Source organism: Vanellus vanellus (genome assembly GCF_965231255.1).
Source record: "Vanellus vanellus genome assembly, chromosome: Z".
Classification (NCBI taxonomy): domain Eukaryota; kingdom Metazoa; phylum Chordata; class Aves; order Charadriiformes; family Charadriidae; genus Vanellus; species Vanellus vanellus.
In genome coordinates, this window is record NC_138908.1 from 25,671,266 (window position 1) to 25,688,352 (window position 17,087).

At 52.1% G+C, this 17,087-nt stretch overlaps 1 protein-coding gene across 1 annotated transcript; it reads right to left on the reverse strand.

The window, feature by feature from the left end:
* Positions 1-6,040: 6,040 nt before the first annotated feature.
* LOC309683186 (tektin-3-like) lies at positions 6,041-11,152 on the reverse strand (the record flags this gene model as incomplete). Its single annotated transcript, XM_082497387.1, has 7 exons — positions 6,041-6,257; positions 7,350-7,504; positions 8,331-8,553; positions 9,042-9,185; positions 9,435-9,505; positions 9,968-10,051; positions 10,595-11,152. The coding sequence occupies 7 exons, from the start codon at positions 11,150-11,152 to the stop codon at positions 6,041-6,043; spliced, it is 1,452 nt and encodes a 483-aa protein (XP_082353513.1).
* Positions 11,153-17,087: the final 5,935 nt, after the last annotated feature.

Genomic DNA, 17,087 nt, shown 5'->3' on the forward strand with positions numbered 1-17,087 from the left:
AAGAAGGCCAGCAACACCAGAGTGTGAGGGATGGCCTTAAACGTGTGTTTTCCCATGAGATGTGACTTCTGTGTAGGCACCTAGTTCCAGGTACTGCAAATTTGTGTAGAATTTCTTGGGAAATGGCTGAGCTGCTGCATCTGCTCTTGAAGTGTCAGCTGGGAGAAAAGGCTGATACTCTTGAGGAACACCGAGTAATATCAGGTTGAGACCAATGAGTTTCCATTTGTGTGGGAAAAATAATACTTTGCATTGATTGAGCAGTTAGAAAGCTGCTAAGAAAGGACAATCTCCAGAGTGTTTTGAAAAATCATCACTTAGAATGCAGCTTAATGAAAATTGTCATGGGAGACCTGGGCTTAGGCCCACGAAAGTATGTAGGTATTGAAGAAGGCTGGTGCAAGAAGCGTTCCTTGCTGGTGGGTTGCCGTTAGCCTTGCGTCTGTGGAGGTGGTCGGCATGCGTTCACACAGCAACGCAAGCCAGAGCAGCTTCTCGACTGCTCTAATTCTCCCCTGGGTTGCCTCCAGCGCTGGGGGTGGGACAGGAGAGCTGTGGGCACTCCGCACTTCCCAAGGACTTCAGAGAGGCCTGCGGAAGAAAGGGCTCTGCCAGAGCAGAAAGGCAAATGTATGGCAATACTCGATAGCTTTCTTCTGTAGGAAGAAAGGAGGCAGTGGCAAATCCCGTTGCTCCAGTTACCACCCTTTCAACAGAGACCCTGAGGAGGACTGAAGTGTGCTGCTTTGTGCCAGTGAGGATTTGCCTGCAGTTTTGGATATTCTGCTTTTACAGGCAGTATGTGCCTCGTACGTTTATTGTTACAGATGAGAGTTCTGCTGCGACTCTGGTGTTACTGGAGAGGGGGGATGTGGCACTGAAACACTTAGTGGTGCTCCTGGGCCCTGTTTTGAACTAGTTCCTAAAAAATGTGTTTTTCTTACCTCTGCTGGAGTTTGTCATGTTGAGTTCACTACTGAAATCCCACTTCAACATCCCTTTCAATGTCACAGGTAGAAGAGCCCAAGCAGTTCTCGCTGGTCCCTCCGGCAGTTGACTTCAGAAACAGGTCCTGTGTTTTGGTGAAAGAAAGTGTTGCTTGAGGAGGTGCGTGCGCTGTGTTGGTGTGAGTTGGGGTGGGGAAGATGGGAAGCAAAGTAGAGATTGAGCTGGGCTTTCTTAGGAGAAGGAGAAATGCCTTCAGCTCTGTGTTGGGTGCTAAACTCTTAAAGAAGATGCTGCTGTGGATTTGAAAAATCTTGAAAGGCTGTCCATTAGGAGTGGCCTAGAGAGGAATGGTATTTTGTAAATGACTCTGGAAAGAAGCCGGAGGAATAAGAACAGTGTCATGGTTTTGCTGCATTTTGATGGAGATTTACTTTAGTTCTGCCCTTAGTTGCTTATAATCAAAAATGCCGTTCTGACTGAAAGCACAGCGGCATGATAAGGTGCTGAGAAGTCTCTGGCTAATTCTGCAGGTGGGACGCTGGTAGCCTTCCTTCAGAGGAGGTGTGGGAGAAATGTCTGTCTGTGGGGTCGGTGCGCTTTTGGGGAGGGGAGAAGATACCTCTGCCTGTGCAAGAGCACCGTCCCTGGCAAAGAGGTGCAGGGAGAGTGCCTGACCACCGCTCCTGCTGTGGACTGTAGCGTCTCCTTGTCTTTGTACCTACGCTGTGTGTCATTTTTCAGATTGTGAAATAAAACTCTCAAGTTCTGAGAGCTTTTTTCTCTGCCTGCATGACAAAGTCGTGTTTCAGCTTGAAACTCATCTGGTCTGTGTCTGCTCTGCCTGAAAAGACACCTGAAAGGAGTCTGCAGAGTTGGCGTGCCCATGGGGGGGATACCCAGCTGGCCCTTTGTGTGGGGTGGATGGTGGCGGATGCCCAGAGCAGTGGGCAGCAGCAATTCCTGCTGTTGGTACTTAACCGGGAACCGCTTTGGTAAAGGGGTGGAGATGGTGCTTTCTGTGGCATCTCTGGGGTCTCAGTCTTGCAGCAACACCTTTGACGTTGGAGGGGTGGACTGCTATAAGCTAAGTAAGCAACCTCTGACAAGACTGCAGGGGTAGTCCTTGTGTGGCAAAAAGCCTGGCAGTGTTTTCATGGAGCTCTGCCCACTTGCTTCTGTGGTCTACGTTATCATGCTACCCGCAGTGCTGTTTCCCTCCCCCATGAAAACGGGCGTTCTGCAGGACAGGATGTTTTACCTGCTGCGGTGTGTGATGCCTGGCCCTGGAAAGATGAGGCCAGATAGAATTTCCCCGGAACAAAACTGGCCTGGGTCTGCAAAACTTGCTCTGTGTCAATAAAAACTGAGAGGACTAAATAGCTGGTAAGGTTTGATTATGAGCTGTAGCACAGAGTTGATACTGGAGGTATGATTCTCTATGGCTGTTGTGGTTTGGGCCGGATTGGCCACTGGGTGGCAGGACAGATGCTCTCGTCAATGTGTCTTCAAAGAGAGGCAGGAGAGAGAAAGAGAGACTCAGGATTTCAGAAGGAACTGAACTACTTGACTAAAACGTTAAGAATAAAATAAAAAGGAAATAATGAATATATACAAAACTGTATTGAGCTCCCAGAATGGTTTTACGTGTAATAGTGGAAGTAGAGATGTGTGATTTTGTTGCTGTTGTTTTTTTTATCCTTGAGGACAGGCATAACAGTGGGAAATACTCAAAGTAAGGTGAAGAAAACTGAGCAGTTTCCACTAAACTAAAAATTGCAAGATCAGCAGAAGAGAGAGGAAATATTTCTTCTATAGCATAATTGTTATGGGTCTTTCTTAGCAGCCCTAGATTACAGTCCTTTTATTCAGCAGCAGAACCTGCACCTGTGTCATACATCTGGTACGTGTCCTGAGGATGGCAACTAAGTATAAGCACAGCAGAATTGTACCCCATGTCGGGGTCACGCTGACTGAGCTGAGGCAGTCTTCCAGAACATATAAGTGAATTTGGGGACTTCCCTGCGTGTTGGAACTTCACAGTATTAATGATTCGATCAATAGAGTTTGAGGAACGTCAGCAAGTTTGTACTACTTTCTTTTCTTTATTGACTTTATAGAACAGCACTGAAGTTATTCATATAGATTCTTTAGGCAATTCAAATACTTTCACTGAATGACAGAAAGGCTGAGGTTGGAAGGGACCTCTGGATGTCATCTTGCGATAGCCGCCTGCTGCAGCAGAGACAGCCAGCGCCGCTCAGCCAGGGTCTGGCTCCATCTTCTCTGCAGCCTCCCATCAGGCTTTTTATGCATTGATCAATTCCCCTGCGAGCCTTCTCTTCACCAGGCTAAGCGGTGCCAGCTCGCTCAGCCCTTCCTCAGAGGAGAGATGCTGCAGTGCCTTTATCATCTTCACACTCCTTTGCCAGACTCTCTCTCCAGACTCTCTCTCCAGTCCAGCCCAGGACACCATCAGTGCTCCTGGTGGCAAGGGCACACTGTTGGCTCATGATCAGCTGGGTGGCCACCAGGACCTGCAGGGCTTTTTACGCCAAGCTGCTTTCCAGCCGAGCAGCGCGCCAAATGTGCTGGTTCCTGGGGTTGTCCCTCGCCAGGTTCTGGACTTCACTTCTTTCTCCTGTTGAACTTCTTGTGGCTCCTGCCTTGGCAGGGTGTGAGCATGGGGTGATGCAGAGGGCAGAGCCAAGTGGTGCAGACTCTGAGCAGGAGGAAAGATTTGGGTGCCAGTGTTGCAGGGCATGACGGGGCAGTAGAGGCTGGTAGGAGAGCAGATCCCCGGGAGGTGGGGGCAGATGATGTGGTGAGGAGGAGACCAGGCATGGGACGTTTGGCAGTGGGGCATGGTCCAGCCCTGGAGTCCCCCTTCTGACTGAACCGTTGGCCGGCATGTGTCCCAGCTGCTGGCCTGGCCCTGGTTTTGGCAGCTCCTGGGGCCTTGTTCTAGTTGTGCCGGCGGGGTGGCCTCTTGGGTGGCTGAGGTGAATGTTGGGAGCTGCTGGCCCTCCTCTTCGGGCCTCGCCGTGGCCCCCCACGGGAGAGGTCCCTGCTGCGGCTGGGAGTAGAGGGACCTGCGGCAACCTCCCCTGGATCGTCATGCAGCTCCTCCTGTTCCCCGTTGGTTGGAACAGGGGCATCGGGCAGCTGCCGGGAGCCCCATGAAGAGCAGCGGTGGAGGTGTTGGGTCGCTCCTCTTCATCGTCTGCGGCAGGGCTGCGGGAGGTGGCTTGGCCAGGGCCAGGAGACCCCCTTCTGGAGGCAGCAGGAGGAGGGACAGCCACGGGGCTGCCCTCCCGCTCCTCGGCAGCATGGCTGTCCTCGAGGCCCAGCAGACGGTGGGCCTCCGCGCTGCAGCGTTGCACGGCGACGTTGATAAGCTGCTGTACAAATGTCGCCGCGCGATCCTGGAGGCTGACCTGCAGCAGCCGGACCAGGACCTCTTCGTCCAGACCAAAGAAGCCCAGGACGGCCAAGATGAGGTCCTCCATCACAACGGCTGCTGAAGGCTCCTCGGCAAAGATCAGCCCCAGCTGCTGTTGGAGCCAGGGCAGAAAGCGTTGGAGGAGAGCCGGGTGGTCGTCAAAGAGGAACGCCCAGGTATGGGGCTGGAGGCCGCCCACCAGAGCCCTGGGCACCGACTCCACTGCCAGCGGCTGAGGTGTTACAGAGCGGCGAGGGGGGCTGTGGGTGTCTGGGTGCCTGGGCGCTCCTCCGGCCTGCCGGGTGCCAACTGGTGCGGGGGCTGAGGCAGATGACGCGATGGCAACCTCTTCGAAGTCATTGTCTGCCCTCACCGAGTGCACGATGGATCGCACTCTCCTCTTGCAGAGAGGGCACTCGGGCTTGCTGTTAGCCCAGCGCAGGATGAACTGGTAACAGAATTGGTGGAGGCATGGCATGGCATAGGCGGCATCGTCCCAGCTGTCCAGGCACACTGGGCAGCGGTTGTCCAGGTCCATTGCCATGCTCTCCACTCGCTGCATCGTGCTAGGGGCAGCTGGGGGTGACCAAGTGCTCCCTCCCTGTGGCGCTGCAGCAGCCGGTGTCAGGCTGGAAAAGGAAGAGAGGCCACGGTCACTGGCTGGCCTGAGGAGGGCTGGAAGAAATGCCCAGGTCCCTCAAGAAAGAAACCCTCCCAGCTCCCCAGGGTGCGATGTCCCCACACAGCTCACCTGGACTATTACCCATTATTGCTCTTCCGTGTGTGTGGTGGTGAAGCTGCAACATGTCCTCCTATGGCGATCAAAAGAGACTTCAGGGCCTTGGGACGGTTGGTAAGGGGATGTGGGGCACAGGTTATTTTTTCCTCTTTCCTTCCAGTTACAGGCAGCGACATTGGAAGAAACATACAGACAAGCCCAGTCTATTAATAGGTGGCTCCATGGCTGGTGTGACCAACAGAATTTTGTTTTTTTTGATAAGGGGATGGCCTACACAGCACCAGGCTTGCCGGCGTCAGATGGGATTCACTTGTCTCAAAGGGGGAAGAAGGTCTTTGCTCACCAGCTATCAGGGCTCCCTGACAGCGCTTAAAACGAGGCTTGAAGGGAGAGGGGGACAATATCAGGCTTACCTGTGACAAGCTGTGAGATGACACGCCAAGGTTAGAGGGACAGGGTGCTAGCGAGGGCCCACAGGCTGTTGCTCTGAGATGTGCTGGCTACGCTGCAGGACACCTGAAGTCTTCCAGCGATGAGGCAAGAAGGAAACACCAAGGAATGAAAAGGTGTTCCTCTAAGAAGGTGATAAGAAGGTGCCTCAAAAGGAGGCAGACACGACAGTTTTTCTCCTAAAATCACCGACTGAGAGGGTAGGACTGAATCCCCGTGGGTGGATTTACTCTTAGTCGCTTACAAAGTATTTTCAGTGACTTTCTGGCACACCGTGAAAGTACAGTGGAAAGAGAAAAACCAAAGGCAAAAAAAATACCGGTAGACCGTATAACACACAAACAGATCATTTAATTTCTACTCATGGCTTTCACCAGGAAGTGAAACTCTAATCAAGTATTTCCAAAGCCTCTTAGCCAAACTGGGAATCCCTCCCACAACAGATTCAGTGAGTTCAGCTGAGCCTAAATGGAACCCAGCAGCCGCACCGTGCTGGGAAAGGTCTTGCGCATGCCCATGCACTTCTCCTCATCAATGAAGAGTGTGTTGGCTTTGACGGCCAGGTCATGCTGCAAGACCGACTTGGTATGAACCAGCATTTGCAGGGTGTCCTCGGTGTCTCTCAGGCGCTGCTGGAGGCTCTGGACCGTCTCGTTGATTTTGTGGACCTCGTTGACAAGGCTGGAAAACAGCAAGAAACCCTGGTTAACAGTGCCATCGTGGGGGTGGTTTCTAGCGTGGCATTGCTGAAGGGCCCCTTGGTCACAGGATTTCCCCCTTCAGCGTGCTCAGACTAACTCAGACCCCCGTTTCTGGCAGACGCATGGGAAAGCTGAGGGCAGAGTTCCTCCAGACCTCAGCGGGGAGGCATGGTTAAGTCTGCTCAAAGGCTTTGGCAATGCGCAGCCGCCTCTCCCAGAGCAGCTCGGGCCAGCAAGAAGAGGGATGAGCAGGTGTGGTTTCCTGTTCCTGCTTGGTTTGGGGGGTTTGTTGGCTCCCCCTCCTGGATTTCCCTGTGCAGGCATCCTCCCCATGCCCACAGATGCACACAAAGAAAACAGGACATCTGGGAGAGGCTAAAAGTGAATGTGAAACAAGGGGAGGATGGAAAAAACCCTTGTTGTACGAGATGCTGCAAAGGCTGTGGGGCTGGGTTTCAATTGCTCTGAAAAGGCTTCAGCTGGAGTCTTGCCCAACGGGCTCCCAGGAGGGGTGAACTTTGGGGTGCCTCAGAGGGGGTGCTGCTGGGCGCTCAGGCCAGCCTACTTCTCCACAGCTCCTCGGCGTGCAATCCCAAACAGACCACTGTGTCCTTGAAAGGATTTCCAGTGTCCTCGGAGAAGGTGAGGACAGCCCTTTCTGCTTCTCCATAGGGGGCACCCTTCCTTGCAGTTCCCCAAAAGGAAGGGCCTAAGGGATCTCAGCAGGATCCTGTTGGAGAGTAAAGGGCTCGTCCTTCAAAACTGAGCACATCCAACTGCCGGGAAGCAGGCTGGAGAGAAGATGGGGCTTACCCAAGCGGGAAGAATCCATCCCCTCATGGGGTGCCATCAGGCTATACCCGGCCATGGTGTACAGCCTCCTTTGTGGGCGCAGAGCTCTCCCAGCACCCAAAGGCTGCAATACCTGCTCATTGCTTTTGATTATAGCAATGCGCTTATGGAAGGACTGTTGAAAGAAAAGCCCATGCTTAATTTTTCATGCAGTGCTACCCCCGGGTGCTACCAGCCGTAACTCCTCAAGGAGCCCACCAGACCCACGCTCCTGCCTTACCGGAGCTGGGCAGTGTCCCGGCACAGCTCCACGTTTGGTCTGCGTGTGCGCTCGTCCAGCCGGCTCTGAGCCACTTTTAAGGGAGGCCCTTGGTCCCTAATGGCCTTTTGGATGGCTTCCATGGTCTTCTCCACCTGGAAGATTTCCTGCAGCGTCTGGCGTAAAAAAGAAACCCATGCACAAATTAAATGTATCTTCTCAAGTGACAACATAATTACCCTTTCCTCTTGTCCATCTGCAGAACAATACAAGTTCAATAAGCAGACCCTGGGCTCAGACCCCTGTCATTCTGCTACACATCAAGGCGCAGAGCCAAGAGTAATTTTTCTTCAGGGAAAAACCTCTCTTGGCTCTTGCTGTCACATCAGAGGAGGTTTTGGAGCACTGATGGACCTATTGAATTCCCAGCTTCCCAAAATTACCGCTTGCTGGAACTAATCATCCATCAACAGTAACTCAGAGAGGGAAGGTTCTTCATGGATCCTCACTGAAAGACGTGGCATCAGCTCGCAGTGCTGCAAGCCCCGTCTTCCCTCAGTTACTCAATACAGTGTCGGGCACGTTTCAGGAAGCTTTCTATGAGACCCACAGCTCTGAGGCAGGTGTCCATCACTGATTTCCACTGACTCTGCTTGGCAAAGCAAACACACGCATGCCCGTGCAGCAGCCCCAGAGCACGGAGAGTGAAAGCACGTCCTTGGAGGAGAAGCAAGCCTGCAACCCCCCCAGCAGGCAGCCCAGCAGAGGCCCAGCAAGGCCGTTCTGGAGGGCAGCCAGCGCTTCTGAAGGAACTACCAGGAGATGCAACCAGCATTGGCATTTTCTGCTGGCAATCCCTGTGCTCCCAGGCTGCCAGTGAGGATGCCCTAGCAAAAACAGATCCCTTGAGATGAAATTACGGTGCCAACTCCTAAGGGTCCCACCTCAGGGGTGTCACTAGGAAGTGACAGTGACACACCGAAAGGGAGGGGTTCCGACTACCTTGGCCAGGTGGGTCCGGATCTTGCTCTTGGCATCGGCTGTCTCGCTGATGCGTTTGGTGAAGGCGATGTTCACCCTGTTGAACTGGCTCCGCATCTCGTTTGCCACCACCACCAGCAGGTTCTCGATGTTGTCCCGCAGCTTGGAGGAGGCCGCCCGTTGGCTCTGTGAGCGGAGGATGTTGTCGTCTGTGATCTTGGCCCAAGAGTCCGGCACCGAGATCCTTCAGGAGGTGAGGGGGAAGAAGAGGCCCCGGTAAGCCCGTAGTGCTGAAGCTGGACGTGGGCAGGCATGAAGCCTGCCTGGGAGCAGCACTGATTAAACGTATCTGAAATCTCCGTCTTTAATTTGAGCATAGGTTGTGGTTTAACTCTGGCCAGCAGCTAGGACCACACAGCCACTCTCAATGGAGGGGAAAGAGAAAGACCAGGACTCACGGGTGGAGATAGAGACAGTTTAATAGAACAACAACAGAAAATAAGAATGAGAAGAAGAGTACGAGTAAGGGTAAGAATAAAGGTAAGGTTAACAATAACAATAACAGTAAGAATAACAATAAGCAGAGAGAAACGGTCCCACTCAGGCAGCTGTCTCCAGGCGGGATGGACGTGCCTTGACAGTGGGCTGGGGACAAGCAGCTCCCTGCCAGGGAGAGGCACCGTGCATCCCGGGCACAGCTTGCTGCTGGCGTGCCGCCCAGCGTGCACTCACGTGGCATCGACCCGCTCCACCGCTGGGTAGTAGCTGATGCCGTGGGAGGTGCTCCTCAGGTGGTGACACTTGTCATCGATGCGGTGGGCCGCCTGCTTGTGGGCCAGGTCCCTCTCCAGCTCGTGCTGGGCCGCCCTGTTGGACCTTCAACATGCAAACAACAGCCATTGCTGGGGATGTTCAGGTGGAAGGGCTTCCTCCCCGCTCCAGTTCCCCGCAGCTCCCTCCCACGCAGCTCTGTCCTCCCATGAGCATCACTGCCCACTTCCCGGGGAGCCCGCCTGGCTTTTCCATCTGCAGGGTGTGGGGAGAGGTCGGGGTCTGCTGGGGGTCCACATCACAACTGCAAATGCACATCAGCCCTACGGCATGACATAAGGAGCTCCTCCTTACGCGAGCTGGGCTTTGGCTTCATCCAGGTACCGCTGCATCTTCTCCTGGCACGACCTGATGACATTGACTTCCTGGGTAAAGGACACATGGCCCCATCATCAGTGTCTGTACTCAGTTGTCCTGATGCCACTCGTCCCCTCAGACCTCCCCAACCCTGCACACAGCAAGAACTTGCCTGCTTGTCTTTCTGCCCAGAGTAAACAGGCAGGGAGTGGAGAAAGTGCCCCCAAACTGCGTGCATGTCTTTAGTGCACTACTCCCTGAAGATGGTCACAGAACCCCCACACGCTACCCAAACACGCAGCTGCTCTTCAGCTATTCCTTCCTCTGTACGGCCAAGTCATACCCACACGGCGTGGGCATGCTGCTGCCTGGGGGAACCCCATCCCCTGGCCCAGCAGGTTTTGGGGGGGTTGAAGAGCTGAGCACCTCCCCAGCGGTAAGGAGCCAGGTAGGGAAGAAGGCTGCAAAGCCTCAGTAGGGCAGTTTAGGTAAAACTGGCTTTAACACATGATCTGGGTGGCCCAACTTACCGTGAAGAGCTCTTTCTCCACATCATCATGGACGAGGTCAATGCCCATCCTCTTCTCCCGTTGAAGCAAGCACTGCTGAGCGACCTGTTGGGGACATGCCATCACTGTTGGGTGCAGGGGCAGGACTCTCTATAGAGAGAGTCCCCATCTCAAGAAATGGAAGAAAAGAAATTCTAGGCGGGCACAGAGGGGACACCAGGGGAACAAAGTGCCCAGGGCGGCTGCTTCAGCTGACAACAAGAAACCGAACTGCACCGTATGCATCAAATCAACATGAGGAAGCACGCGTGTCCCAGCTGCAACCAGAGCTGTGGCACAGGCACCTGTGTCAGCCTTGATGCTGACCTCCCCAGGGTGTTGTAGGAAGACATGGGCTTCTGTCTCCCAGTCCAGGAATTTGGATGTTCCGCCTACACAAATATTTGGTTAAGCAAATAGAATTGTGATGAGCTCATAACGGGCTGATAGGGGATGCAGCAGATGGGAAGACATTGCAAACTTAACTTATGGTCTCTTCATAAAAACTCTCTAGGTCTTGCGGAGCTGCAGTGGAACTTAGACATTTGAATGGCTGCAGTTGTTCCGGCAGTAGGCTACAGCTTGCAGCCCACTGGACAGAGTGCTTACCTGGAGAGGGGCCTCCGTCTCGGCCAAGGCTCTCTCCAGTCTCTTCTTCATGTCTGTGAGCGTGTTGGTCTCCCCGATCATCTCATCCAGCTCACGGCAGAGCTCCCCTTTCCAAAACTCAATAGCATTCACACGTCCTCCCAGGCTTTTGGTGCTTTCTGCTTGTGTTTTCTTTGTCTGCTGGTATTTATGCTCAATCATGCGGGTGGTATCAACTCTCAGAGCCTCCGCATTGTGCCGGGAAGTCTCTGACTCTTTGTACTTGGTCAGGTTGGACCTGTACCAGTCGTCAGGGGTGTAGCGGGTGAAGAGGGTTGTTCTGTTGGAAATGTAAGGGAGCTTCTCGCTGGTGGTCATCCCCTGGGAAGTTTTGGAAAAGGGAGCCAAAGCTGGTTTGATGGCATCTCTTTTAGAGTAGGTGCTGGGCATCCAGGGGAGGCTGGAGCTCTGAGGCAACGGGTAGTACGGGAAACGGTCCTTATAGCTGGCAGTCATGGTGTTGATGGCAGGCAGAACCTTGGCACGTCTTGCCGTTAAGGGAAAGCCGACAGCCTCCATTCCTGACCACTGCTCTTCAAGTACTTGTCCTGCACAGAGGAGGAGATAGAAGACAACTTCCCTCAGTCAGCTCCTGCACTTGCCTTCCTTCTTACAGCAACACATGCAGCTTCTAACACAAACAGCAACGCACACAGCACCCACTGGTCACCTGTACAGGCCTAAAACTCTTGAAAGCAAATGCCTTCTCACAGCACCCCAAGCATTTGTATCTGGAAAGGGATTTGAATTTGTTTAGTATCTAGCCTCAAGTATTGAAATGCGGAGAAAAGCAAAGCATGGCTGCTCAGGAGAATGGCAGATATTAGCCTTCATTCTCCTCAAATCTGTCAATCCCGTGAAAGTGTAGCTGGTGATTGTCTTGTGTTCATTGGCTTCTTTTGGTTGGCGTATGTGCTGATCTTCTAGTACTCCAGATGTCCTTTTCTCTTTCAAAGTGCCCTTTCCAGCCCCGATAGCTGCGCCCCTTTGGACCAACCCAGTGTGATTGGTGGGTCAGGGACTCAATCCTCACCCCCCACCTTCACTTGCATTGATGCTTTGCAGATCTATATCCAAATTTGACCCCCCTCCAGCTATTTCAGTCTCAAGAGAACAGCCCTCTCTTGACTTGCAAAGGAAGAAAAATGCCTACGCCTCACCTGACGTAAAATCGATGCACTTGGAAAGGAGAAATCCCAGACAGTCTTTTCAGAGGGGTGTGTAAACAGCAGCCTTGCAGGAGCCCTAGGAGGAATGGCCACACGTGAAGATTTTGCTACCGAGAACTGCATACGGCATTGTGGGTGCTACTGCTCTTTTCAGATTCAGGGTATCAGTCAGTTGTTGTCAGAAACATCATGCAGAGGGCCAGCAAATGTCCCTAACACACCGCATCTGAGGCCAAACCCTCAGGAGGGGACTCAGGAGGTACCCCATCCCCTCCCCACGGCTCCCAGCCTGGCTCAGAGCCCAGTGAAAGGTGAGGACACTGGTGTGCTGCAACAAGATGCCTGGGTGGGAGTGGGGTTTGACACAAAGCATGTGCTCAATCCCATCTGTTACAGCGTGAAAGCCACTTGAGTCCTTCAAAAATGGGAAGTTTGCATAAAAAATACTTTCCCATAATGGTACATACTCACCCGAAACCTCCAGAGGCTTGGGAGTGCCCGGGAGGGCGGCTACTCCCTGCTGTGCTGTGGGGTTCGGTGGCAGCACTGCCAGACACTGCAGCGTCCCCAGTGCCCTGTGTGACACAGAACCAGGGCAGCGTTGCCAGGGGCGCAGGGCGCTCAGGGACCGGGTTCTGCCCGGGCAGCTCCCTGCAGCCGCTATGGCAACCTGATGCAGCACTTTGGTGCCCGGTGCTCTTGATGGGCAACCCGGGGCCACCCGTGGGCAGCTCAGTGCAGACTCTGGGCAACCAGACTGCCTTTGCTGGGACAATTGATCCCGTCCCTGGACAGCTCCCGCTGCCATCCATGGGCAACCCAGTACAGCCTTTGGGCGTCTGCTCCGGCCAATCAAGGGGACTTGTCTCCAACTTTTGATAACACCCATCAGGCCAACTGTCAGCACCCCTGTGCCCCATAGTCCCCAGAAGAAACATTTTCATTTCCTTCATGTTACCACTTGAGGTTAACTGTGAGCTATGTATATGGCTCATCAAATACTCAGGCTGATACAGCTGTCTTCTCATTGCCGCCTTTGGTTTCCTCCCGTTTTCCCAGCTATTGCAGCTGCACACTGAGACCGGACCAAATGTTTTACAGCTTCTCAGGGGTGCAGTGACACCCTGCCCCACCGCTCCTGCTTTCTGTGCACACATACACACGGAGCCGGCCTCCATGAGAAAGCAATGCCTCTGCTGCCAAAGATCTGAGATAGAGAAGAACTCCAACTGTTTTCTGTATACAAAGGTTAGCACACTTTGATTTCACTTTAAATACATGTCTTGCTTTAGTCGGGTTAAAATCGACTTCATGGCACAGGGAAACCAGTCAAATTCACAAGCTACGGGACTGTCGTGGTTTAGGCCAAAATCCACTACTGGGGACCTGAGGCACCCCAGATGGCACCGACAGATGCTCCCCTCTACCCCTCTTCAAAGAGAGAGGCAGAGGAGGAAAAAGAGACTTATGAGTTTAGAAGGAACTAAAGTACTTTAATGAAGTATTAATAATAAAAGAAAAGAAAAAATGAAAAATAGACACAAAACCCTATCAAGCTCCCGAGATGACAATGACGTCACCGGCTGGCACTGGGGCAGTCCCAGGCTGGACGCAGTGACGGACGGGAACTGGATTCCGGATCTGGATTCAGAATCGGGATCACAGGCAGATGAACAGAGTCCTCCTCAGACGTCGGCCGTTGAAGGAAGAGCTGCCCCTTTGATCCCTCAGCTTTTATACTGAGCATGAGGCAGATGGGATGGAATACCCTGTTGGTGAGTTTTGGGTCACCTGTCCTGTCCGCTTCTCCCTGCAGGTGGGACTCCACTATGCTTTTCCGCTTCCGACCCTCCAACGGGGCAAATAACAAAGTTGGTTGGCCTTGGGGGTTATAGCAATAAGTATAAGCAGGAGCCTCTCTGCATACCATGTCTGGGCATCAGCTACAAACAAGTGGTCTTATCACTCTGAGAGAGTGAACGCTGTCTGCACAATATGCAGTTAATTTCAGTAGTTAGAAGAGGCCCAGCTAACAAGCGAAGTTACTGAACAAAATTGGTTCTGTTTTACCTCAAACCAGGACATTCCACCCCTTATTCCATACCATTTGCATCTTGCTCAGATTACTATTACTTTTATCTATCAAATTTACACACACACAGATTATATATATGAGATGGATACATGCAGGTCACTCATCTATGGTTTACATTTACCTACAAAAGTTATATGCAAAAGTCCATTTAGTTCATGATTGCAGGATCTCATCTCAGGGCAGGAAAGATGGTACGAAATTCACTCTGGTTTGTGCCCACGGATAGCATGTTCATCTTGAAGAGCTTGCTGGATGCCACTTGATGAAGCTATCTCAGGTTTCATCACCTCTCTATTATCCTGAAAAGCACGTATGGAACACTGTTAGTATTATGTAGTGATCAGCATCATACTGCTCAGGATTCAGTATTCTCACCAAGGGTTAAATTCCCTTGAGGTACACATTGACCTTCTCCATCCTTCAGCATCACCCACCAAGTACATCCAGGTCCTTGAGCAAAAACAGTCCCACGAATGGGTTTGCTTTTGCCTGAAGCAGGAAAAACCCAAACAGTTTTCCCTAACAAATTCCTTCCATGCACCACAGGGACTTTATCCCCTTCTACAGTATGTAAAAGGTCTGATTGAGCAGGACCAGCTCGATTGATAGATCCCCTGGTGTTAACTAGCCGGGTAGCTTGCTCTAAATGCTTGTCCCAATTTTTAAAGGTTCCACCCCTCCTATTGCTTTTAGGGTGGTTTTTAACAGTCCATTGTATCGCTCAATCTTCCCAGAAGCTGGTGCATGATAGGGGATAGGATATATCCACTCTACGCCATCTTCTTTTGCCCAATTACTTATAAGATTGTTTTCAAAATGAGTCCCGTTGTCTGACTCAATTCTTTCTGGGCCGCCATGTCGCCACACGACTTGCTTTTCAAGGCCCAGGATAGTATTCCGGGCAGTGGCATGGGGTACGGCAGAGCTTTCCAACCATCCGGTGCTTGCTTCCACCATTGTAAGCACATAGCGCTTACCCTGGCGAGTTTGAGGGAGCGTGATGTAATCAGTTTGCCAAGCCTCCCCATACCTATATTTCAGCCACTGTCCCCCATACCACAAAGGTTTTAACCATTTAGCTTGCTTGATTTCGGCGCATGTTTCACAGTCGCGGATAACCTGCGCAATAGTGTCCATGGTTAAATCCACCCCTCGGTCATGGGCCCATTTATATGTTGCATCCCTTCCTTGATGACCGGAAGTGTCACGGGCCCACTGAGCTAAGAATAGTTCACCTTTATGTTCCCAGTCCAAGTCTGTCTGGAAAATTTGAGCAGCCTGATCCGCTTGCTGATTGTTTTGATGTTCCTCGGTGGCCCGACTCATGGGTACGTGGGCATCTACGTGATGTACCTTTACGACTAGGTTCGCTAGCCGCTCAGCAATGTCTTGCCACAGCTCAGCAGCCCAGACGGGTTTATCTCTGCGCTGCCAGTTGCTCTGCTTCCACTGCTTTACCCACCCCCACAGAGCATTTGCCACCATCCATGAGTCAGTATAGAGATAGAGTATTGGACACTTTTCTCGTTCAGCAACATCTAACGCCAGCTGGATGGCTTTTACCTCTGCAAATTGACTCGATTCACCTTGTCCTTCAGCAGCTTCCGTGACTTGTCGTGTAGGACTCCACACAGCAGCTTTCCACCTTCCATGTTTTCCTAGAATACGACAAGACCCATCAGTAAACAAGGCATACTGTTTCTCATTATCTGAGAGTTCATTATATGGTGCAGCTTCCTCAGCACGTGTCACCACCTCCTCTAGTGCCTTCCCCAAGTCTTTGCCTTCGGGCCAATTTGTGATGAATTCTACGATTCCTGGGCCATCTGGCTTTCCTATTCGAGCTCACTGCGTGATTAAGGCAACCCACTTACTCCAGGTAGCATCGGCGGCATGATGAGTAGAAGGAACTTTACCCTTGAACATCCAGCCCAGTACTGGTAATCGGGGCGCCAGGAGGAGCTGTGCCTCAGTACCAATTACTTCTGAAGCAGCTCTAACTCCTTCATATGCTGCCAAGATTTCTTTCTCAGTTGGAGCATAGTTGGCCTCGGAGCCTTTATATCCTCCACTCCAGAATCCTAGGGGTCGACCTCGAGTCTCCCCTGGTGCTTTCTGCCAGAGGCTCCAGGTAGGGCCATTGTCCCCGGCTGCAGTGTAGAGTGCATTTCTAATGTCCCGTCCAGTTTGGACTGCTCCAAGGGCTACTGCATGCACAATCTCTTGTTTAATTTGCTCAAAGGCTTGTCATTGCTCAGGGCCCCACAGAAACTCATTTTTCTTTCGAGCCACTTCATAGAGAGGTTTCACAATCTGGCTATAACCTGGAATATGCATTCTCCAGAAACCCACAACACCTAAAAAGGCTTGTCTTTCCTTTTTGTTAGTAGGTGGGGACATAGATGTTATTCCGTTAATCATATCCGTTGGGATCTGGTGACGGCCATCTTGCCACTTAATTCCCAAGAACTGGAGTTCTCGTGCAGGTCCCTTGACCTTACCTCCTTTAATGGCAAAACCTGCTTTCAGAAGAATCTTAATTATTTTCCTACCTTTGTGGAAAACTTCTTCCACCGAATTACCCCACACAATGATGTCATCGATGTATTGTAGGTGTTCTGGAGCTCCACCCTTCTCCAGTGCGGTCTGGATCAGTCCATGGCAAACAGTAGGGCTGTGTTTCCACCCCTGGGGCAGTCGATTCCAGGTGTACTGGACACCCCTCCAGGTGAAAGCAAACTGTGGCCTGCACTCTGCTGCTAAAGGAATAGAGAAAAAGGCATTAGCAATGTCAATTGTAGCATACCATTGGGCTGCCTTTGACTCCAGTTCATACTGAAGTTGTAGCATGTCTGGCACAGCAGCACTCAGTGGTGGTGTGACTTCATTCAGGCCACGACAGTCTACTGTTAATCTCCAGTCCCCCGTCAGACTTTCGCACTGGCCATAGAGGGCTGTTAAAGGGTGAGCGAGTTTTGCTGATCACTCCTTGGCTCTCTAGCCGGCGAATCAGGGGATGGATGGGAATCAGGGAGTCTCGGTTGGTGCGATACTGTCGTCGATGCACCGTGGCAGTAGCAATTGGCACCTGCTGATCTTCAACCCTCAGCAGTCCCACAACAGAAGGGTCATCTGAAAGACCGGGTAAGGTAGACAGCTGTGTAACATCCTCAGTGTCTACAGCTGCTAT